At 32.6% G+C, this 26,663-nt stretch overlaps 1 protein-coding gene across 2 annotated transcripts in view; it reads right to left on the minus strand.

Moving 5' to 3' along the window:
* Positions 1-1,095: 1,095 nt before the first annotated feature.
* The window catches only part of Tmem38b (transmembrane protein 38B), a 48,706-nt gene continuing 23,138 nt past the window's right edge, over positions 1,096-26,663 (minus strand). For both annotated transcript variants that reach the window (XM_047525822.1, XM_047525823.1), the window contains 4 exons: positions 19,010-19,194; positions 18,004-18,091; positions 11,946-12,063; positions 1,096-2,995 (listed from right to left, as the gene is read on the minus strand). In XM_047525822.1, coding sequence (XP_047381778.1) covers positions 2,783-2,995; positions 11,946-12,063; positions 18,004-18,091; positions 19,010-19,194 — 604 coding nt within the window. In that variant the 3' untranslated portion in view covers positions 1,096-2,782. The remainder of the gene's footprint in view (positions 2,996-11,945; positions 12,064-18,003; positions 18,092-19,009; positions 19,195-26,663) is intronic.

The following is a 26,663-nucleotide window of genomic DNA, read 5'->3' on the forward strand; positions in this document are numbered from 1 at the left end:
AACCCTTACACTTACCCAGATGTCTCTACATGGCTTGCACACTCACATCCTTTGGGTATCTGCTAAAAAGCAATTTTAACAGAAAGGCCTAACAATCCTATTTTAACAAATACCTCCACATCCCTCATTTTCTATCTTTATATCCCATTTAATATTTATTCATAACCTTTATTATCACCACAAGAACACATTTGTTTCTTATTTGTCTTTCCATTGATGGAAAACAACTCCACAGAAGCAGGCCTTTTTCTACTTTTTTTTTTTTTTTTTTAAATCTTCAGACCCTAGGACAATGCCTGATCCATAACTAGCACTCAGTCTTTGCTGAATAACACAGGAATGAACATCACCAAAAATATGAATTATATCTAAAGCAAACATTAAGATATTTGTATGTGAGGTGGAAGGGCATTCTTGAACACATTATTCTACTTCCCATATTCCACTTGATTGCAATCAACTTATGATTTGAAACAGATTTTAATGAAAAGATATTTGAGTTTAAAGGAACAGACCAAAAATATACTGAGGTCTCCCCTCTTTTCTCATCACTTCACTTTTTTATCTGTGCCCACAGAGAGATTGGCATTTCTTACTACTCCCTTAGCAAGGAAGACTGACTAATCTGGTGAGAGTTTGATTTTCAATTGAATATGTTTTACTAGAGGACGAGATCACAGAGGTAAGGGGTCCATGTTCTTGCCAGTTTCTTGTCTCCCTCTCTCTAACGGATAGACTTCTTCAGTGCCACCACTGATTTTGGGTGGGCTGTGTGAGGCAAGTCTACAAGGGCTCATTCATACTTCTTGTTGGATATGGAGTCTAACAAACTGGTCCATAAATCCAAGTCAAGTCTCTGCAAGCAGCATGAGCAGATTCAGGGTGGGAAATTTCAGGCCTGATTATATTCTCCAATACAGCTTTTACCCCTAAGAACCTTGAGTTGAGGGTTACAGGATACTTGTATAGCTTACTAAAGTTGGTATCAATGTCACATTGATAGTAGTTATCAGGCAAAACAACAGAGGAATTCTGAACTCCTACTAAATTCCTCCAAGGAAAGTATACAAGAAAAAAAATGTAATACTACATTGGTGTTGAATAACTTATTTTAATGAATTTGTCTTTTGATACAAGCATAAAACAAGATTCCAACCATTTTAACTACAGTTAAATCCAAACTTCAAAATTGACCAATAATTAATAACAAGTTCATTTTGAAAAGTTTTCAACTATTAAGAATATCACATATAATACAGAACTCAATTTAATGCTGTCACAGTATTAAAAATAAACTTCTTAGCATTCCAAGAGTATCAAAAGTGCTCCACCTGTCAAAAAGAAAATCATTTTTCTTTTTAACACCAGTATTAAACAAATGCTGGTGTTTACAGTTGTTAAAAATTAAAAGCAAAGAACTTTCAACTTGAATATGACTTGAGTACTTCTAAGCCATCTGAAAGTTCTACCTGATACAGGTAGTAGGTTCATGGTCTTGGTATAAGAAATCATGTCACAGTTTGAATGTCAGAACTGTACTTTTAAAACCATAAAATAAAGAAACTCTAACATCATTGAGTATCTTTTCTTGTTTGTTTTTTATTTTGCCAATAAGAAACCAGATTTAATGTCATCATTCTTCAATCAAATAAGACGACCATGAGAATTCAGTTGATCTATTTCTTAGCTGATTACTATTAAATGTGCACACAATTCTTTTCAAAGCTGAACATTTTCACATGAAGGTAATCAGTTCTCATTTAAAATAAAATTAATAGTACATGTACAAGTAGATTAAAACTAAACGTAACCATATGTAATCTAATAGAAAACATTCAAACAAAAAACTGAGAAAGTAGCCACTAGAAAGGAGACATGGAAGAAACAAATTTAAATAGAGATAATACTTTTTGTTGAATCATTAAGACAACTGCTACCAGAACTGTAATCAGAAGAAGTGAAGTCAGAGAAACATGTGAAATGCGAAAATTTTTTCTACAGTTGAAATAAATGTGTTTTAAGGACAGCGGCGGGGAGAGTCAATCCCATGTTTTGTAATTTCAGAAAACTGAAAAGTATCAAACATGGAATTAGTAATTTATCAAAAATTGCACCCCTGATTTTCTTCAAGGGGGAAAAAAAACAGTTTTTTTAAAAGGGCATAAAACAGACTTCAAATTGAAACTCATACTAACAATATGGTGTTTTTACTGAAAAAAACGACTAGAGATAAAATTAAGTTAAATTTCAGGTATTCTCCATTTTAATGTGGGCAAAATTACAAAGTTCATATAGCAAACATAAACTAGCAACTTATTTTTCACTTATAAAGTATTTTAGGAAAAGTGTACTGCCTTCGGTGCTCAAAATTAAATAGGAATTTTAATTTTTTAATCAATTAATTTTCTACACCTAGAAATTATGATGGTAATGTAAAATAAAAGTTTAATTCTGCTGAACTAAGCTCAAATAGATTCAGATTTTTTAAATGTATGAAAATACCCAATTTTTAAAAGTTTTAAATTTTTATAACTTCTTTTATCAATGTAAAATTTCAAATAATCACGAGATACTTTATATCAGAAAAAATTCACATGATACACTCATGACACTCAAGAATTACAATCAAGAAAGTGGTAGTCACCCTAAAATAGAATTAATTTCTTTTTGTCACCTCCATTCCTTATATATAATCTTTATTTCACATCATCTACATAGAAATATTTATCACAATTTGATAGGTAGAAAGAAAATTTTTTTGCCTTCTAGAGCTCAAGAAAATTTACTCAGTCTTCTTAGTATGTTTCCTTTTAACATCTAAACCATCAGTCATAGGTTTTGAAACTGATGAACCAGTGCCATTGGAAGATGATTTTGTTCCACATTTCTTATCACACAATGAAAACTGGTTCTGCCAGCCAAAGAGCATTCGACTCAGTATATCCTCAAAAGGAGCAAGAGTCACAGAAGAAGTCTCCGTAATCATCATGGTAATCTGTAGTGGGAAAAAAAGTTCAATTTTGAATTTAAGTACAACTGTTTTCTGTTTCTCAAAACCAAGAAAAGTAAACAAAAAGGAAAAAATTATTCAAAAGGCATTCTTAATTTACTCTGTAGGAGAAACAAACTAAGCTACATTCTAAAAAAATTATTTTCTCTACAGAAAAGAACATAATTCATTAAAAATAATATAAGGTACCATGTTTTTAGATGTCAAATGAACAGTATAACCATTTCCACATTAATAGTATTCAAAAGAAAAAAAGATAAAATGTCATCTACAATCTACACCATAACCAATACAGCTATTGTTACTATGTACATCACAGAACTGTAATAAGTATTTTATATTATTATTCTCTTTCAACTTACTCCAACAATTCTCTATTTTTACCCTCATAAATCTGGAAACAAGGTTCTGAGAGGTTCTGTAACTTGCCCAAAATCACATAGCTAATACCTAGTAAAGCAGTTTGCAAAACCTGGATTTTTAATTCGATTATTAAATACTCCATCATGAATCAAAATGTAGTCTGTAAAAATAAAAAAATAATTTAAAATGATTGTTATTGTGCACACACACACACACAAAAGTCACAGACTTTCAGTGAAATGCAGAATACTGTGCCTAAGAGGAAAAGCAGAAAGCATCTACCTCCCAATTTTTCCATACATACGTAACAAAGGCATCAAAAGGTAGAGGGAAAAGTGCTTCCAATTATTTATCTGGCAAAATTTAGTGTTCAGAGTTGTTTAAATTTGCTCAAGAAATTAGACTGGTGCCAATATAGATCATGGGAAGAACTTTTAACACTTCTCCACTTATTGAGTTCCATTTTATAGTGACACAAAAACAGACAAAAGTACAAATAAAGCTTCAAACGAACCATTCATGAACACACGGGGGGGAAATCCTTGACAGACATTAATAAACTAAATCCAAAAATACGCAAAAAGGATACTATATCAAGACTCAGTGAGGTTTACCACAGGAATGGAAGATTGATATAAATGAAAGATTGATATATATTGATATTTTTAAAAATCAATGCAATCCACATTAGTATACATGGGGAAACATATGAATTAATGCTAAACAAAACCTCTGACAAAATTTTATATCCATTCATAATAAAAACTCCCAGCAAACTTGGCAGACAACTTCCTCACATGAGGGCATCTATAAGACCCTTATAGCTAACACCATACTTAATGGTAGAAGGCTGAACATTTTCCCTCTGAGGTCAGGAAAAAAAGTCATCCACTCTTACTATTTGTACTCAACACTGTACAGGAGGTTCAAGTCAACACAAGATATGAAAGAAAACAATATCATTCAGATTAATAATGGAAAAGTAAAATTGTTTATCAAAGACAAGGTCATGTATGTAGATAATGCTAACTAATCTATACAAAAATTACCAGAACCAAGATACAGAATACAAGAACGATGTGCAACAATCAACTGTATATCTATATATAAGCAATGTAAAGTTCAAATTTGAAATTTTGAAAGTTACATTGTTTAACAGCAATGTAAAATTCAAAATTGAAATTTCTAAAATTACTATTTATAAAGGCATCCAACGTCAGGATGAGTTTAAAGTTAACAAGATATATGTAAAACAATAAAAACCATAAAACCTTACTCCTAAAATTAAAGAATACTTAAATAAATGGAGAAATATACCATGCTCATGGATCAGCAGATTAAATATTTTAAAAATGTAATTTCTCCCCAAATAGATCTATAATTATAATACAATTTTGATAAATATAAAAATTTTCAAATTTATTTTTTAATGGGATCCATATTGACCAAGCTGGTCTTAAACTCAGCTCAAGGAATCCTTCGCCCTCAGTTTCATGTGGCTGGGACTCTAGGCATGTGTCACTGCACTCAGTTGGCTTTTTAAAACAGAAAATAACAACATAATCAAGAAATGCATTTAGAAATGTAATAAGACCTAGAATATCCAAAGAAATACTGAAAAACAACAATGTTGAATTTATACTAGAGATACACATAATCAATGGTACAGAATAAAGTCTAGATATAAACCCAAACATGTCAGGGCAACTGATTTTCGACAAAACTGCCAAGATAATTCAAGGCGGGGAAGAATAGGCTTTTCAACAAATAGTGCTGAAACAACTCTATATTAATATGAATAAAAAATAAACCTGACCCTTACCTCACAAAGCACACATATTCATACTAGCTTTATTCATGACAACTTTATTTAAATAATCAGAAGCTGGAAATAACCCAAAATCCATCAACAGATAACTGGATAAACAAATTCTAGTATATAATGCTATTTACCAATAAAAAAAGAATCTGTAATAAACTAGGGGCAAATTTCAAAAGACATTTTGCTGAGCAAAAGTAGCCAAGCACATGATTATGTACTATACAATTCCATTTATATAACTAGGAAAAAGACAAATTGAATCTATGGTGATAAAAAATAAATACCTAGTAGCTTGGAGTTAAAGGAGTGATTGGGATTTACTGGGATAGGGCCCAAGGGAACTTCCTGAAGTGACAGAAATGTTCCACGTTTTTACTGTGGTGATAGACACACAAGTGTACATAATCTCTCCAAACTTGTAAAAATGTACTCCTAGACTGAATAGACTTTGTTATACATAAGTTATTCCTATACAATTGTTGTTTAAATTTTTTTAAAGGAGATCATTCCTAATATTTACAAATAAATATTAAATACTACTTTGCTAAAATGTTTTAAACATTTTAAACATGATCCTGATGAAGTTGAACTCTGTACCATACCTAGAGATACACTGCTGTTGGTTATATCTAAAAATGGAATTAACAGATCATAAGACATGTCAATCTACAACTCTCTCAGACATTGCCAAACTGTTCTCCTGTTTATACTGCCTTAAAATCCTTTAAATAAATCCTTGAAGTAAAATCAATGCATCAAATTTATATGACTTTGTATAGACAATGCCAAAAGCCACAGATAGCTTGGGGTATGGCTATCCCTAGTTTGAGAAACAGATTATTTGCTCAAAATTGTTAATACTCTTCATCTTCTCTTCCTTTTATTTGACTCAATTGATTAAAATCATTTTTCTACCCTCTATCTTTCCATTGAAATTTCTCTTATTGAGATCACCATACAACATTTAATTTCAAAACCCAACAAGCACTTTTCAGTTTTAAGAATTTTTGACCATTCCCTTTGCTTTATTTCACAATAACACTGTTTCACAGCAACTCCTTACGCTAAGCAGCCAACAGATAAACCAAGCTTCTCAAACTTTTATAAATTCATCTCTGACAGGGGAATGGAAACCTGACAAAGCTCAAAACTATCAGACAGGTCAAAAATAAAATGTCATATTTATCTTATCTTTAAAATTTATGTAAATTTTATCCTATTCCTGCTTAATTTTTTGAAGGTTTAAAATTAATTACCAAGAGATCAATCAATGCATCAAATTTATGTGACTTTGTATAGACAATGCAAAAAGCCACAGATAGCTTGGGGTATGGAGAGCCCTAGTTTGAGAAACATAGATTACTTGCTCAAAATTGTGAAGCCTAGATTCCAACAAAGGTCTATATGGTTTCAATGCCCAAGTGCTTTCTCCTATGCTAATAGTCTTTTGCATATATTTCTTTCCCTTATGCATGAGCTTTAACAATCACAAAGGACTAAAGAAATATGCAAGGGTAAAATTGAGTCCTCCTCAAATGAAAATGGGATCCCACATTTAATCAATGTTCAGACTTGCTTAAGTTCTAGGTGAAAAGAAGGAAGGAAAGAAGGAGAGGAAGAAAACAAGAAGAAAGAGAGTAACACAAAAGTGAGATATTTAACATACTTCTCTCAATAAAGAAGAAAATTAATAAATGGGTGAAAATTAACAAGCATATATGTACATATATATGATTTCCTATACCTCCAAAATAAAGAATATACTTACCTTTCAAACATATAAAAAGTAATTATAAAATCTCATCAATAGGAGTACAGAAATGAAGTCTCAACAAAATACCAAAGAATAACACAGACCATATATATATACTATTCAAAATGTAAAGTAGAAATCACTTAAGAACAGATTTTTTTTAATGCTTGGAAATTTCAAAACATAGTTGTAAACATTTCCATGTCAAAGAAGAAACTAATGTAAATCAGTTGGAATTTAAACTAAATGACAGTAAAAACATGTAGAAACATGTGATATGTGATGCAGTGATGAAAACAGTGTGAGAAGAACAAAAAAACAAAAGTAGGTCTTCTGAAAAGATTAACAACACACAGACATACCTCTGACAAGACTGAGCAAGAATGAATGAAAGAAATTCCTCCTCCTTTGCTATGCCAGATATTTGATTCTAGAGTAGCCCTCCAGGTGTAAAAAACATAAACTTGACAAAATACATAAGACAATTAATATCAGGCATTCGACAAGAGACAGTGTAAACCTGATCCATAAGAAAAAGTAAATACATTAAATGATCCCCACATTTACTGCCATTTCTACTTCAAGACAATTTTTTAATCAGAGAACCGAGAGTTAGAACTGAGGTTGAGGCAGCGGAGACATGTTCAAGTACAGCCAAACTGAGTGGAATCTGCAGACAGGTGCCAGCGAGGAGGAAGCAAGGCAGGCACATGGGTTAGGAGAAGAGACTCCAGATATTTACATAGGATGGTACTGCAAGTCCTTGGCTTAGGGACAGGGAGGACATGGGAAGACAGAGACTACTAAAGGTTTAATGCAGAGCTGCTTCAAATGAGTTAAGATGAGAACAGATAACAGAGGTTGAGTAATGCTAAGGGTCATTTATTATTTCTCCTATAAAAATCACTATTTTTATACATGTATTACAATTATTTGTGTGTGCTTGTCATTCTTAGGAAGATATTCTGAGAATTTATTAGCATCTGTGCATATGCCAAAACATCCAATAAACATCTAAAACGAACAATCAAAATTTTCTGATTATATAAATAATAAAGGGAAAAAGGCAACAAAGTATTTCCTTTTTTTCTGAATACTCCTTTTTTAATATCTAAAAAAATGAGACACTGTTCACTTAAATAACATACCATTTTAAAATCAGTATAAATTTTCACAGAATTTGGGCAAATGGATGAGTTATGTGAAAACTGATGAATATATTTCTAATCAGGAAAATGTTAGGGAATATTATAAAATTCAACATTCCTTATTTTTCTAATTTAAAATCTTTTAAATTATCACATTGAGATATGGTGTTTAACTATTATAATAAAGAACTATATGTCAAGAAACAATTCTAAAACTATCATTTTTATTCTACCAATAAGGCCTTGAACAAAAACTGATATTCTAATTTAAAAAATTTAGTAGTTACAAGTACTAATTACCCTTATCAAACCTATAGTAAACATTCATTTTCTTCAAAGATTAAAGTTAGAAGCTCTAAGTGTACAGCTCCCAACATTCCTTCATAATAAAAAGAAAAAACATCAACAAACTAGGAATTAAAGAACTAACTTCCTTAACCTGGTAAAAGGATATCTAAAAAAACTCACAGCCAACACTACTTAGTAAGAGACAGACTGAAAGCTTTCTCCTAAAGATGAGGAACAAGACAAGAATGTTCAATCTCCCCATTTCTATTCAACATTGTACTAGAGGTCAGGGCAACTGGGCCAAGAAAATGAAATTAAAGACATGAAGATCAGAGGAAAAAAAGTAAAACCAACTGTTTTTTGGACACACCATCAAATAAAAAAATCCTAAGGAATCAACACCAAAACCAATCAACCAACCAACCAAGGAAACTAACAAGTAAAAATTAATTCAAAAAGCCATTAATAAATGTAGTTCAGCAAGATTATAGGTATCAAGATAAAATATATAAAAATCAATTGTATTTCCACATATATGTAATGAATAACCTGAAAATAAAATTTAAAAACAATTCCATTTGGTATAAATCAAAAGGAATAAAACATTTAGGAATAAATTTAACAAAAAAGTATCAGAATTGTACATTGAAAACATTAAGATAATGTTTTCAAATGTTTTCAAATCCTTGAAAAAACTTAATGATGACGTAAGTAAATGGAAATAAATCTTGTGTTAATGGACTGGAAGACTTAACATTGCTAAGATAGAAACAGTTTCTTTACAGATTTAAAGCAATCCCTATATCAAAATATGAAATGGCTTCTTTGCAGAAACTGTCAAGTTTATACCAAAACTCATATGGAAATTCAAATGACCCAGAATAGTCAAAAATAATCCTGAAAAAGACAAAAAAAACTCAGAGGACTCGCTCTTCCTGATTTCAAAACTAACTACAAAGCTATGATAATTAAGGTATTAGGATAACAGAATAAGGAAAGGCATACACATGAATGGAATAAAAGCAAGAGTGCAGCAATTAACCCTCAAATTCACAGTCAACTGATTTTTGACAAGGTTGCAAAGATAATTCAATGAGGGAAAACACAGTCTTTTCAATAAATAGTGTCAGGATAACTAGATATCTACATGTGAAAGAATAAAGTTGAACTCATCCTCATACCATGCACAAAACTCACTCAAGAAGGATCATAGACCTAAAGATAAAAGCAAAAATGATAATACACTGAGAAAAAACAAAAGATAAATCTTCATGACTGTATTTCACAGTGGTTTCTTAGATATAACATGAGAAGCATACAAAACAAAGGAATAAGTAAACTGGACTTAATCGAAATTTTTAAAACTTGTGCTTCTAAAGATACTATCAAATGAAAAGAAAGGAAAAAAATATCTACAAATCACAAATCTGATAAGGGTCTATGACTAAGTAAATTTTCAGTTGCTGTTACAAAATAAGGATATAAACTACTCATGAGGAGGAAAATTTACTTTGGCTCAGTTGCAAAGGTTTCTTTCCATGTTGCCTTTGGGCTTGTGAACAGGCAGAACATCCTAGCAGATAGCATGTGCCAGAAGAGTTCTGTTCACTCCATGGCAATCAGGAAGCAAAAAGAGAGAGGAAGGGCTGGAGTCCAAATATCTCCCCCTTCAAGGACTTCCACAAGGCTCTGTCTCCTAAAGGTCCCACTTCCTCCCAATAGTATCAAAGGCTGGTGACCAAGACTTCAACACAAGGCCAAATTCCCAGAGGTACCAAAGTTCCAAAAGTTCCAAGGTCCCAAAGGGGACATTTGAGATCTAAACCAAAATAGTTTAATATCCAGAATACATAAAGGATTCTTACCACTCAACATTAAAAGGACAAATAACACAATTAAAAATGGGAAAATGACCTGAACAGACATTTTACCAAAGAAAATATAAAAACTGCCAACTAGCACAAGAAAAATGCTCAGCATCATTAGTTAGGAAATGTAAATCATCATTAGGGAAATGTAAATCAAAAGCACAATGAGCTACCACTTCCACCCTTAGAATGGCTGTAATAAAAGAGACAGACAATAACAAGCTGGTGAGGATATGTGAAGTTGGAGCTCTCATATATTACTTGTGGGAATACAAAATGATGGCCATGCTTTGAAAAAACACCCTGTCAGTTCCTCAAGAAGTTAAACATAGAATTACCATATGACCTAACAATATATTCCTAGATGATATACCCACAAGAAATGAACCACATGTCTAACAAAAACTTTTACTTGCATGTTCATAGTTCATTATATATACTAACCAAAAAGAGAAACAACCAAAATGTCTATCAATAGATGAATGGATAAATAAAATGGCCTACAGTTGTAAGTGTTGGGGAAAATGTGAAGTGACTACCAATGTGCACAAGGTTTCTTGTGGGGATGATAAAAATGTTCTAATAATGACTGTGATAATTGTACAACTCTGCTAACATAAAAAATCCATTCAACTTACTCTTTAAATGTGTGAATTATAAGGTATATAAAATATATTTCCAAAAAGTCATTAGAAAATATACATGTAGCTCAAAATTGTAGGACTAGAAGAAGAGAACACAAGTGAAGTGATATTCAGGTATTTGAAGACCCTGAATTACAGCCACAGACAACCCCCCACTGAGGACCACAAAATAAAAACAAATGATCTCTACAGTGACTTGGCTCTTTCTAAGAATATGAATTTATGTGATACTGCTTTCCTTTTGAGAATCATGTAGTAAGTTTTTAACAAAAAATATCTGGTCTGAGCTAGTCATAAGATTTATCTAGGCTTAAATAATAATATTTTAAAATTAATCATCCATTTGTGAATAAGAAACAATACCAAATAATGATAAAAAATAATCAGAATTGGCCTCATGATACAGCTGTAAATAAAACTCAGAAAATGTCAGACCCAGTGACAGAATGACATGAATCATCACCAATTCTCTCAACAACTGTACAATGAAGATGAGGAAATTGTGAATCAGACACATTAAGCAACTTGCCTATTCAGGGATTAGACAACAGAAATATAACTTAAACAAGACTGTCTCTAAAACTCATGTTGTATCATACTACCTCCTAGCCTCAAAAAGAAATGAAGTTGCCCACAGGGCAGTAACAACAGAAGAGAGTGACCATAAACATGTCCTAGTGTAAAATCTTGACATTTCAGAGCTTAAAGAAACTCAGAGAACATCTTTCCAAGTACCTCACTTTAAAAATGAGGCAGCACTATCTTTGCAGTCTCTGATCAGCCTTGGCAATTTCCACTACTCATTAGCTTCCAATATATCATACCAGGTTATCTGCTCATGTTTCCACACACCATTGGCAAAATCACAGACAAGTTGTTTTAGAAACTAATGAATGTACTGAATAAAATCTCCCAAATTCACCTTTTTATATTTTAATAACAATAAAATAAAAATATTCTTGTTACTGGTTCAGTATGTAGAATTCTACCTCAGAGAAAAGGTTATATGGGATTTGTAATACTAATTTACAGATACCTAGAACTCTTACCTTTGTGGTCACAAGAAAGATGGTATAAAGGAACATAAGATTATGCTTTGAAATGGTCAGATGCTTGGTGTGCTGAAATGTGAAGATAAGGGACCCCAGCAGGGTTACCTTGGAAGGGCTGAAAATAAAACACATTTTAGGATAGTAATTAATAAATATGATCTATCTATATCTTTCTCAAAGAGTACACTGTACACACTTTTTAATGAGTTACTAACAGATATTAACACAAAATGAGATTTGTGAATATACTTAGTTTTGGAAATGCTAAGTCACACAAAGTTAAATATCTTCCTTCACAACATAAAGAATCAGATTTTAGAATGTCTATGTACATCATGACTCTCTAAAAAAATGAGCATTTTTGTATAATGCAACATTTCTAAAACATATTTGAACATATAACATTTTTCCAAAAAGGACCTAAAAGTCTCATGTTTCATAGCATGATTTGGAATTAGCACTGAAAAACCTTCAGAGTTAAACAAGCTGGGGGGTGAGATGAGGCAAGGTGAGGATGAGAGTAGGGAAATACATCACCGATTTATAGCATTTGCCTATTTCCATGATGTATATACTCCCACATGGCTAATTTCAGGATGCTGCATGGAATGGAAAAAGAGATATACACAACTGGCTTCAATAAAACAGTATGAGCCAACTCCAACACATTGCATTAGCTTTTGCTAGTATCTTAATGCTGAAATTGTAAAGTCTACAATAAGACACTAATGTGTAAAAATAAGCAACATTACTTTGATATTATATACTTGCCACGTATTTAACACATACCTCAGTAATAGATCACTGTCTAGTTTCTTTATGCTTACCAGTAAAGATAAAAAACACCACTCCCAGAATGCCATATTGCAGTATGACAAATTTAAAGGTACCTATAAGTCATTTTATTTTTTAAATAGGTTATTTATTTAATTGTATTGGGTTCAAAACAGGATTAGTCTGGGCAACAGGATTTGGAATTCACTTACCAATTATTGAGTAACATTCATGTTTTAGAACGGTGGTCTCTAAGTTCTTATTGTATATCCCTATAGGTCTTTATGTTTTAGATACTCCCTAATATATTATTAATTTATAAATGTATGCATATATATATAATTTCATAAAATGTATGCAAAACTGAAATTCTAAAAGGACAAGATAAAAACAAAGGAGTGAGATTTGTCTTGACATTATTTTGCAACTCTTCATTTCTACTAGTTTGGTTTCTGCACCAGAGTGGCTCATTATGGGCATGGCCTTGGTATACACACCTTCCATTTTGGATTACATTCTCTTAAAGGCTGAATTTGAAGAATAAGAATTCTATAGATAATTAACTGGAGAAGGGCTAGGACTTAGGGAAAATTCCATTTTAAATCAAAGTATGAGATTTGTTAGGAAGATCAGGGTATATTAGAAAATTTTAATTCATATTAGTTTCCTATGAAACTAGAAAACAAGTTATTTCCACAATGGTGGAACAGGTACTGGGTACAGTTATGGACATTCCCATCTCAAAAGAGAGAGAATAAAATAAATATATCACTGGTACCAAGCAATTTCAAAATCCAACAGAGCAAACTCCCATTAGGTTTCAAGCTTGGGATGATCTTCTGTGGCTGGATGCATCATCCTGAGTCCGCAGCTCCATTCTCTACTCTTTTGCACCTACCTCTGACTCCAGTCCATGGGGTTGCACTCAGACCCTGGGACTGCAGCTCCCACCATGAAGTCATTATTCCTTTTCCTTATTTGTAGCTGAGCAGTTTTATCAGCCTGTTTTTCACCTAGGGAATTTGGGGAGTTCAATAGTCTTCTTTCATTTCATCCTGTCTCTGTCCTTGCAGTCCAAGCTGGCAGTATATCTGCTGATTTAACATTTCCAAAAGTCTCTGGGTTTCCTGGGATCCATGCCATTAGACAAGTGAGGCCTTCCTCCGCAAATCTTTCTTGGATAATATCATCTCTATTCCTGGCTTCAGCTATGATGGCTGAATTTATCCATGAATCACATGCCTAATCCCTTCAACACTAGTAAAAGACTGTCCAATTAAACCCTTGACCTTCTCTCCAGAGAAAACTTTCCTAAGCATGAATCTAATTTTTAAAATATTTTATTTGTTCTTTTTAGATATACATGATGGTAGAATGCATTTTGAAATATTATATATACATGGAGTATAATTTCCTATTCTTGTGGTTGTACATGATATGGAGTTATACTGCTTGTGTATTCATATATGAACATAGGAAAGTTATGTCCAATTTATTCTACTCTCCTATTCCCATCTCTCTCTCCCTTCCCTTCATTCCCCATGTCTAATCCAATGGATTTCTATTATTCTCCTTCCCACCCTCCCTTGTTTTGGATTAACACTCATATATCAGAGAACACATTCAGCCTTTGGTTTTTTGGGGAATGGTTTATTTCACTTAGCATGATATTCTCCAGTTCCATTCGTTTACCTGCAAATGCCATAAATTCATTCTTCTTTAAGGTTAAGTAATAGTCCATTGTGTATATATATCACATTCTTTAACCATTCATCTGTTGAAGGGCATCTAGGTTGGCTCCATACCTTAGTTATTGTGAACTGAAGTGCTGCCTCACTATAGTATACACATTTTAAGTCCTTTCTTTGGGTGTATGTTGAAGAGTGAGGTAACTGGGTCAAATAGTGACCCAAGTTTTCTGAGGAATTTCCATATTACCTTCCAGTGTGTTGCACCAATTTGCAGTGCCACCAGCAATGTATGAGTATACCTTTCCCACCACATCCTCATCAACATTTATTGTTATTTGCATTCTTGATAATTGCCATTCTGATTGGAGTGAGATGGAATCTCAGTGTAGTTTTAACTCATTTTTCTCTAATTGCTAGAGATGTTGAACATGTTTTCCATATATTTGTTGACCTATCGGATTTCTTCTGTGAAGTGTCTGTTCAGTTCCTTTGCCCATTTATTGACTCGGTTATTTGTTTTTTCAGTGTTAAGTTTTTTGATTTCATTGTATATCCTAGAGGATTAATGCTCTATCTGACGTGCAAGTAGCAAGATTTTCTCCTACGCTGTAGGCTCTCTCTTCATGTTCTTGATTGTTCCTTTCACTGTGAAAAAGTTTTTAGTTTGCTATCATTCCATTTATTGATTCTTGATTTTACATTTTGTGCTTTAGAAGTCTTGTTGAGGAATTCAATTCCTAAGCCTACATGACAGAAATTTGGCCCTACTTTTCTTCAAGTAGGCACAGGATCTCTGGTCTAATGCCTAAATTCTTGATCCACTTTGAGTTGAGTTTTGTGCAGGGTGAGAGATAGGTATTTAATTTCATTTTGCAACACAATGAGAAATATATCCACTGTAAGTTTAAAATTAAAAAGACTGACAGGGCTGGGGAGATAGCTCAGTTGGTAAAGGGCTTGTCTTACAAGCACAGGGCCCTGGGTTCGATCCCCAGCACCACAAAAAAAAAAAAAAAAAAAAAAAAAAAAAAAAAGACTGACAATCCCAAGGCTTGGCAATAACATGGAGCAACAGGAACTCTCATGACATTTTGGGAAATCGGCGGTGGTTTTTAAAAAGTTAAATATACACTTACTGTATAACCCAGTCATTCCCTAATATGCTTACACAAACAAAATGAAAATGTATCCACACAATGAATAACATACAAATGTTGAGAGCAACTTCACTCACAATAGTAGAAACTGGAATCAACCCAACTGTCCATAAACAGATAAAACAAAATGTGATTAGTCCAGAAAATGAAATACAGCAACAAAAAGGAAGAACCCAGTTTATCCCTATGATGAACCTCAAAATCACTATGACAAATGAAAAAAAGGTAGACTCAAAAGAATACACAGTACAATAGTCCATTTATATAAAATTCTAGGAAAAAAAAAAACAACAACAGATTTTGTCTGGAGGAATGAAATGCAAAGGGACCCAAGGAAATTTGTGGATTAATGGAAATATTCTTGATAGTGATTACTGTTCCTTTGTTAAACGTATCTGTTTAAACTCAACAAAAATTATATTCTTTAAATGGATGCAATTTTACTCAATATAAAGTATAGCTTAACTAAAAATTAAGAAATGCACAATCAAAAAAGGAAAGAAAAACATCTTAACTACCTACATAGCAATCAGCAAGACTTCTAACACCTCTGAGTCTTGGTTTTCTAACCCATGAAGTAGAAATAGTACCTGCTTTTTACGTTTATTGTATTAGGGATAGCATATATATTTTTTAAAGTGTCTACATAGCACCTGATATGGTAAAGGCTCAAAAAATAGCTTTCAATTCTGATTTCAGTTTCACTTATTCTAAAACACTGATTTTATACACTATTCTCTAAGGCTTTACTTTGGAATATATTATGTTCAAACTATCTCTTATAAGCTTTAAAGGATATTTTCCAAGCTGAAAATCCTGGAATTCATTAGTTTACTCAAAAATGCTATATCATTCATAATGCTTGTGGATCTTTATATTTAATCCACTAATTAGAAAATGAGCTTATAAAAATAAACAATAAGTCTTCACCTTGCTTATTATGGCCAATATTTCTAAATCTCCTTGACCTGTGTGATCAGTAACTTTGTTTCTCCATTTCACTTTCAGGTACACCTATGAAGATTGGGTCAGTTCTTATAAAACAACTAATAATTGATTCTTTTCTCTTAAACAGATGTGACTTATAGTTTGCATCATACAAATACACAGTGGGTTATTTCTGCTACTCTTTTTCTTACTTTGATAGTTAAACTCAACTGTCATTTTTAAAATCACTCACAGGGCCTTATGATAATGCATTGATTTTTTTTCCCATAAATTTGACATTTTACTACTAGAACTATATATACTCTGGGTGAGATATCATCATCATTAATGAAAATACCAAGAGGCTATAACTGATTCATTTCCATCCAGAGAAGTCTACCTCTAAGTAGTTCTCTCTTCATAAATTTATAATCTTCCCATAATTCAATGATAATCCAGAGGTATTTATTTGGTTTTGTTTTCTAAGGGGAGAAATTCACAAAGAATCAATATTTATTTTAAAATTTCATTTGAGTGAGGTAGCAGTTCAGGAGGCTGAGGCAAGGAGGATGAAGAGTTCAAAGCCAGACTCAGCAACGGTGAGGCCCTAAGCAATTCAATGAGAATCCGTCTCTAAATAAAAATACAATATAGGGCTGGGAATGTGGCTCAGAGGTTGAGTGTCCCCGAGTTCAATCCCCAGTACCAGAAAAAGAAAAAAGAAAAAAACAACTTCATTTGAGAGAGAAAACTCTTGGAAAGGAGAAAATTTCTGATTATCTTTCCATTGTCATTACCACTTAGCTTTTCAGCTATATTTCATTCACATTTAGAGTTCTAAAAAATGTCCATAAAAACATCTAAGCAGTATGATTACACAAATGGTGTGAATCTACATCTTGCACAACCACAGAAATGAAAAGATGTACCCCATTTGTGTACAATGAATCAAAATGCAATCTGTAAAAGTAAAAAAATAATTTAAAAAAATCTAAGCATTCTACTGCCATATGTAACTAATTAGAACAACAATCAAAAAAAAAAAAATGTATACCCTACATACACACTAGAGTAATGCAAAGGACATGTAACTGTATGACTACCCTGGGCTGAGACCAGATAGATGCTTGAGCAGGTTAACAAAAGTCTCGCTTCCACCTTTTCTTTCCTTCAAAATTAGGAGGGAAGGTTGTTTGTTTGTGTAGGTATCTTAGGTAAAGAATCAATCCGGTGATGTCTCATTTCTCATTCTCACCAATTCAGAATCTGTAATAACCCATGGCCTTACCTTGGCTGTACATTTCATTAACATTGTAAAGAAAACAACTGAGGAAGGCATGAAACTGTGAAGATAGATTGATTTGACTTACATATACACTTTTTAAAAACTTTCTCAAATTTGTGTCCAGATTAAAAATACAAAATAAAAATCTGAGAGGAAGAAAAAAAAATTTAAAAAGATCTAAGAACAAAATCCAGATCTCAGTATAATATTTACCAACTTACTAGGACATCTTCAGCCATTCATCACCTTCTGGTTTCCAATCTCCTTTTACCAACCGTTCAAAATTCGTGATAATAATACCACCTGCACCTAAAAATAAGGAAAAATAAACAAGAATATTTAGTCAACTTTTTTAAGAAAATATAGGAGGGAGCTATAATTCTACCACCTGATTTAAAATCCAAGAAGATCATGAATAACTAAATAAAACAAACAATAAAAAAACTACCATGCCAATAAAACTGGCTATAAAAGCAAAAATAAAAAAATAAAATAAAATAAAATCCAAGAGGATTTCTGAAACAGAAATCATGGAAGAAAGAAAAAATTGCTTTGTATGCTTAGGATACTGAAACATCTGCAATTCTCCCCTTTCACCAGCATGGCAACTATCTATTTTACGGTACTTAAGCTTAAAATTGGGGCCTCAGGCACAGAGGTATGGCTAGAGGTTTGCTTCAGACCTAAGAAATAAAATCCTCTGTTTTATCATTTACTTTCCTGATACAATTAGTTTTAGTACAATATACTATATTATATTGTAATATAGTATAAGTGGTTAGAGAAGTTTATTCAATTCCTACATAAAACAACAATAAAAGCAACCGATGCAATATGAACATAAATCTATAACCAATATATTTACTATTTCTGGTAATTCAGGTTTGAGGCAAAACACAAAAAGAGCTGTTAAATTCTATGAGCTACACAATTTATTAAGTAAACTTGCTTTATTTATGTTAAAATAATTAACATAAATGCCTCTGGGTCAGAAACCAAAGATAAAAATGAAACCAAAATCATAAAAAATTTATATAACAAGGCAGTCAGACTCAAAATAATGACTTATGAACTAGTACTAGTGAAAAGTACTATTTTTAATTAATTTTGCTAGCCAAGAAAAACAAGGTTTCTACCTCCCCAAAAGACTGTTATTAAAGTATGAGATCCCCACAGTTATGGTACATCAGTAACAGAATACTTACAAACACATACTGTTAATATTACCTTGGGCCCATCCAATAGCTATCATGATTAGCCAGCCATTTTTGTAATAGCTATTAGCATGTGTGACTCCACCTACTATTTTCCAAGTTCTGGTCACTTCCTTCATTCCCGCAGCCAGAAGTTGAACAGGTAAGAAAGAATAGCCCTGGGAAATTAGGTCCCATGGGCAAAAAAATATAATATACCTGAAATTAAAATTTAAATATTTTAATATGAGAAAGGGCTCCACTCAGTTCCCAGTAACTTCTTTCCTGTGCCTCTTGGTTAAAGATTTAAGCTAAAACTATACAAAGATAGATAATAGCTCCAAAGTAAGCAGGGTTGTTAAGGAAGAACATTTTCATACAATTGAAAGAATATAAACCTAGTTTTTTAATTTAGTTGAATATGCTTAGTTTTAACCAATCATGATATTAGTTTAAGAACAATTCACCTCTTCTCTGGTGAATTATTTTTCAAACTTCATTTGTTCTAAGCACCTATTCAAATAATGTCAGAAGTGTACACTGGGAAAAACAATTTATTTTCTCTTCATTTCTAAAAGATTCTGGTAGACAATATTGTGCTTAAGGTAAAATGTACCTTCTCTTTAATGGGGTGATACAGAAATACAGGGCACCCAAGAAATATTGTGTACTTTTTTTTTTTTTTTGGTACCAGGGAATGAACCCAGAGTGCTTAGACACTGAGTCACATTCTCAGCTCTTTTTATTTCATATTTTGAGACAGGGTCTCGATAAGTTGCTTAGGATTTAGCTAAATTGCTGACAGTGGCTTTGAATTTGTGATCCTCCTGCCTCAGTCTCTCAAGCAGCAGAGATTACAAGCAAGCAACACCAAACCCAGCTCATGTATCTTTTAAAAGCACAATTCGTAAAGTCATAAATCTCAAATGTACTCACAGAATATGAAACATCTGCCAAAATATTATTTCGAAGACTTAATATAAGATGCAATCTATTTCAACCTAAACCACACTTTCTTCTTTTTTTGGGAGGGTACCAGGGATTGAACCCAAGGGGATTTAACCATTGAGCCACATCACCAGACCTTTTAATTTATTTATTTTTATTGTATTTTGAAACTACTCACCAAGTTGCTAAGGCTGCCTTTGAACTTCCAATCCTCTTGCCTCAGTCTCCCAACCTGCTGGGACTACATGCATGCACCACTACACCCAGCCACACTTTCCTTTTAATTTCCAGTTACTAATTCCTCCCTGCTCTTCAAAGTCTCACTCAAATACTATCATGTCCATTGATGTCAGAGGTTTTATTTTAATCTTCTCATCTCAGACCAATGGGGCTCTGTACAACTAAAACCACTAATTCCTATGTCTCAAAACAGTTTTTCATACACTTTCTTTATAATATAAAATGAAGTTAACACTCATAATCAATTATAATAGTCCTTACAGGACAGAAATTATTCATATTATTACTCCCTAACCTAAAACTCAGCAGGGTGAAAAGTATCTCTGAAATAAATAACTTGTTAGCAACCAATGTGGAAGCAAAATACAAAATATATCAAATCAAAGAATCAGTTGATAGAGTTTGAGAGAAAGAAATGATTATTGCAAAGTACGAAAAGATTTCTGAAAAATGGCTATTATAGTTTAAATTTTTTATATGCTGATATAATATTTTAAAAATCTCTGTACTCTATTTAAATATAGAATTAATTCCTAGGAAGTTGGTTAGGAAATCAATTGGGAAAAAGAGTATATACATTTAAATATTAAATTGTACATGTTTTAATGAAATAAAATTATACATTAGAATAAGAAAAGATTAGTTTTCACTTTAACAGAAATTAAAGCTCACAGGTAAAATACTCATAGGAAATACAAAAACAGTAGTACAAATGATCCCATTTTCAATCCCTTCACTAAGTCTATCTTTAACATGAGTTTAAAACTTATGCTATTATAAAAGTAATCTTGGACTTTCCACATTCAAAATTTTATAATTATTTCTATTTATGAATTAGAAAGTCCTTAATAAAATATTTCTAAATATATGACTACCTACAATAAGCTAACACATTAAACAAAAACCTATTCTCCTTGACCGCTAAATAGCCACAGAGCAAAAGAACAAATATTTATTGTGTGCAGAAGACTTATAAGTAAACATATCAGAAACAATGAATCCCTAAACAACCATTCCTACTCTGTAACATAAATTAGATTTTTAAAATTCCTTTAATGAATCACTCAACTAGCACGCATTAGGTAATCACCATGTCCCTCCTATAAAGATTGTAATTTCATCTTTAACTGAATTTATAACATGCAAGATACCTTTAATTTGTAAAGTGCCTAAAGAAAACATACCAGAAAGAGAGAAAAATGAATGAGAAGACAATAATGGATTTCTCACATATTTTTAGGTCTCATGGGTTAAACTAATAGAGAAAGAAAAATGACCCAAAATATAAATTAGTCTAAAAACAAGATACAAATAAAATCCTACACCACCAACAAATGAAAGCTACCAGTTAAAGTAAGAAAGATGGGAGTGAAGCTTCCCAGGGTTAGACATTGTGAATTCTGTTTTCACCCCACTATCAATTCCATTCCTCTACCAAAGATATTATCACTTAACTAAATAAAAATAGAACAATAAACTAAATACAATTTGTGTTGGTTCAATATGACAGCTTTGTTCTTGTTATTATACTAATCAATTATTTTATATATGTGCTTTGCAAAAAGACTTACAGAAACACATCTTGTATTTTCCTCATCTAACTATAATCTTAACTATGCTGTGTAATATGCAATATACAGTAAGTTACACTGGAAATTTAAGTTCAAGTAAAAAACACTGGGGAATAAAAATCAATACATAGGAAAAATTATAAAATATTTATTTTCTCAGAAGCAGATTTTCAAAAGGAAAAATCCTATGAAAGTGTAGTCTTCTGACCAATAATTGACATAAACAAGTTACTATTTCTCTTTGCCAGTAGATGGTGCTAATCTCCAGATGTGTGTGCACTATAATGTTTTTACACTAAAGATGACCTTACTTGGAGTTTATACTCCAAACATCATTTTAATTCTCAAATTAAAATTGAATAAAGTAGCTGGAAACAGTGGTGCATGCCTGTAATCCCAAAAACTCGGGAGGCTGAGGCAGGAGGATGGCAAGTTTGAGGCTAGCCTCAGCAACTTAGCAAGGCCCTAAACAACTTGGCAAGATCCTGTCTCAAAATAAAAAATAAGAAGGGCTGAAGATGTGGCTTAATGGTTAAATGCCCCTGGTTTGAGCCCTATTACCAAAAAAGAAAAAAGAAAAATTAAAAATTAAATGAAGCAAAGACTATAAATTTATTCCAAATATTAAAATTTGAAAGAAGAAAACAATAAAATATACTGTTTTAAGCCAGATCATTTTTTATATGTAAGAGTCTATGAGGACAAAGATTCCTATTTACAGAGTACATTTCCAGGTGTGGTGGCACACTCCTGTAATCCCAGCTACTCTGGAAGCTGAGGCAAGAGGATCCCAAGTTCAGACCAGCCTCAGAAACTTGGTAAGATTTAAAAGGGGGACGGGGCTCCATGGTAGAGTGCCCCTGGGTTTAATTCCCAGTACTAAAAAAAATAAAATAAAATACCTTGCATGAACAAAGGACTGGATTATCCTAGGCTCCAACCACTCGGTATCTACAATCCCTTAGATAAGTTATTAACCCTTCATGCCTCTGCCTGAGTTATATGATCTGTGAAGGGTGAAACAAGCCTTACTTCACAAGATTCATGAAGGTTTAAGTAAGATAATAAATGTAAAGCACTAAGGAAAGAGTCTAGGACATAATAAATGATATATGTGACTATCATTACTGTGATTTTGTAATGCCCAATGACACATATGGAACCAGTAAAATGCTCATCAGTAAAAGAATAAATATAGATATTAACATAACAGATTATACAACAACAGGAAGGAATGCACTATGGCTACACACAAAAACACACAGGTGAATCTTAGTAACATAATATCAAGTAACAAAATAAAGGTCCAGGAAACTATAGTCTGTATGCTACCCCATTTTAAAGTGGGGCTCATGATCTAGGGGTCTATACAATTCAGTGCTGTACTATGTACTTAACATGTGTAATGGCCTGGATTCAATCCTAGCACCACAAAAAATAAATTAAAATAGGGCCCCATACAAATAAAAACTAAAAATTAGTATTTATTCACCTATGTAGTAAAAATTTTTCTAAAAGGTAAGATAAATACAACCTTTAGGATAAAGGTAATCTGTGAAAAATTGGGAGATAGGACAGAGGAAGAAAATGTATAAGTGTATGTAAATTACTGGTAATGTCCAGTTCTTAGGTTGGGTGCAATGAAGTGAGAACATAAATTAGTATGAACATTTTGGGAAATTATTTGGCATTATATAATAGAGTTTAAGAATCATTTTCCCTATATCTCAATATTACTCTTAAGCACGTGCTAAGAGAAAATCTTGCATATGTACTCGAGTAATTATGTATAAATTTTCTTAGAAATACCTGTTTACGATAGGAAAAAGTATAACAGAGAAATGGCAAGATTTTGATGTGATGATTCTGTTATGCTATACAATGGTGAAAACTGATAAATTACAACCACACACAATAAAAATGAATTTCAGGAACAGAGGTTGAACGAAAACAGGAAGTCACAGAAAAACACACGATTCCATTTATAAAACTTCAAAAATCATACTTTTTTTTTTTTTGCGGTGCTGGGGATTAAAATACTGTTTTGAGATATAAACATTGCAAACCCACATAGAAAAGCAAATGAAAAACAAGCACAAAATTATGATAATGATTACCTCTAAGGAATGAAGAAAGGGGACTGGAGAAGATACTGGGGACATCAAAACCAATGGAAGGATTCTGGGAAGACAGTAGTGATTGCATATGTCTTGATTTACTAAATCCCACAGAAAAACACACAGAGCAACACGAGAGCCAACAACAAAATCCCATACACAATACTTACAACAAAACTATGTGACAAGGTAACCCCTCAGACCCCAAAAGCAAGTGGGTAGAGACGAATCACCAACACTCAGAGACCAGCACTACTTGGCTGGAAGAAGCAGTCAAGAAGGTAGCTCAAGAACAAAATAACACTAAAAGGGTTAATAGGCATTTACCAGAAAACATAGTAGGCCAATCTGGGGAAAAAAAAAAAAAAAAAAAAAAGCACCACCACAAAAATGGATAAAATTTGAGGGTTTCTGGCTGTGTGGGGGGTATGGGTGTGTGTGTTTTAGTTACTGGGATTAACCTAGGACCTTATGCATGCTAGGCAAGCTTTCTACCACTTAGCTACATCCTCAGTCCTTTTTATCGTATTCTGAGACAGGATCTTGCTAAATTGCCCAAGTTGACCTAGAATTTGTAATCCCCCTGCCTCAACCTCCCACCTAGTTAGGCTTGCAGCAGCGCACCATCACATATGGCATATTTAATATCAGATAACACAAATGGTCCATGATAGAAGATGTGAAAGGTTTTGAGTGATTTAGTCAGTAGGACCTTTCAAAACTGATCCACCAGGCTATCTTCTAGAACAGGCACCACACTGAAAACAAACTGCTAGAATAGAATCAAAACAGAGCAGGATAGAACAATAAAAGAAAGAGAAAAGTCCAGACCAAAATGGGAAGAGGAGAAAAGATCCAGGAAATCTTGGGGAATGTGTCATCATCATCTTTTGAATGCTACATAAAAACAACAGAAGCTCTGTGAAGTTAGAAAAATCTTTCCTAAATTCTACCTGATTCTGAAAGCCTCAAGAAAACCAAATTTATATAAATATGACCAACAGAAAATTATCAAGGTCAAATATCATGCAAACTTATAATAAAAGAAAAAAAGCAAAGTAAGTCCCTACAATCAGAACACTCAGGATGTTTCCACAAATCAGATCAGAACTGTAGCTCACTATTTCAAAAAAAAAAGAAAAACCTGAAGACATTAAGAAAGTGATATAAGACATAAAAGCACAGCAAACATCAGAATTAGAAAAAACTGAAAACTAAGGATACTGAATAAGAAATAAAAGGAAAAAAATCATTTCAGAAGTGAAGACTAAACCAGGAAACACAAAGAAAAAGAAACACAAGAGACAGTGCATCCAAAGAAATAGAGGAATAGGTAAAAATATTTTAATTTTTAAAAAGACAGATAAAAAAAATTCATTAAAGAAAGGTAAAAAAGGACCCAATATGCCAGTAGTAGAGTTCCTAAAGAAAAATAAGTCCAGAAAAGAGTACAAATACTCAATTTTTCCAAATATAAAAAGATTTGTACATACTAAAAAGAACATATCACATACTTGAGGATACTGATCTAAAATGACCAACCAAGACATGTTTTATTTAAATTATTAGGCTCTAATAAAAACAAAATCTTTGGGGCACGTGAGAGGGGGGCATGTGACTTGTAAGGGCAAGAAAATTTAAAAATCATCAGACTTTTCCATAGCAATGCTTTAAGTCAGGGGAAAAAAGTGGAATAGTGTATTTAAACATTCAATGGTAGTGTGAGTCAATGATTTTATAGTCAATAAAATTGGCTTTTGAGTACAAAGGACACAAATCAAACTTACGTGAAAACTCTAGGACTACTGTTCCTGATGAAATTTACTACAACATAATCTTTAGACAACCAAAATAAACGATGTATAGTCATAAGAACTGGTATTAAGTTAGCTGAAAAATAAGACTGAATGAAAACTGAAAAGGGAAGAGTGTAGTATAAAATGGTTATGATGCTATTAGCATGCAGAATGGTGCATTTGTATTAAACATAAGAGAGTAAAATATGTAAAGTGTGTATGCAAACAGGAAGTTTTCACAAGAAAGTGGAAAGAGAGCCTAGGGACTGAGAGAAAATCTTTGCCAGCTACTCCTCTGATAGGAGGTTAATATCTAGAATACATAAAGAACTCAAAAAACTCAATGCAAAATTAAAATAACCCAATCATCAAATGGGCAAAAGAACAAAATGGAAACACAAATGGCCAACAAATACATGAAAAATGTTCAACATCTCTAGCAATCAGAAAAATGCAAACCAAGATTTCAGCTCATTCTAGTCAGAATGGCAATTATCAAGAATACAAATAAAAATAAATGCTGGCAAGGATGCCGGCAAAAGGGTATACTCACATATTGTTGGTGCCACTGCAAATTAGTACAACCACTTTGGAAAGCAGTATGGAGGTTCCTCAGAAACTAGGAATGAAACTACCATATGACCCAGCTATCCTTCTCCTTGGTATTTATTCAAAAGAACTAAAATTAGCATACTATAGTGAAATAGCCACTACAATGTTTATAGCAGCACAATTCACAATAGCCAATTTATGGAATCAACCCAGATGCCCTTCAATAGATAAATGAATCAAGAAAATGTGGTATATACACACAGTGGAGTTTTACTCAGCAATAAATAAAGAACAGAATGTGGCATTTGCCAGTAAATGGATGGAAATGGAGAAAATCATATTAAGTGAAATAAGCCAGGCTCAGAAAATGAAGTGTTGAGTGTTTTCTCTTGTATGTGGAGGCTAAAGCAAATAAGGGGGAAATGGCAGTGGGGGAAGGGATGGGTATCATAAAGATACAGGGA

Source organism: Sciurus carolinensis, chromosome 14, assembly GCF_902686445.1.
Source record: "Sciurus carolinensis chromosome 14, mSciCar1.2, whole genome shotgun sequence".
Taxonomy (NCBI): Eukaryota; Metazoa; Chordata; class Mammalia; order Rodentia; family Sciuridae; genus Sciurus; species Sciurus carolinensis.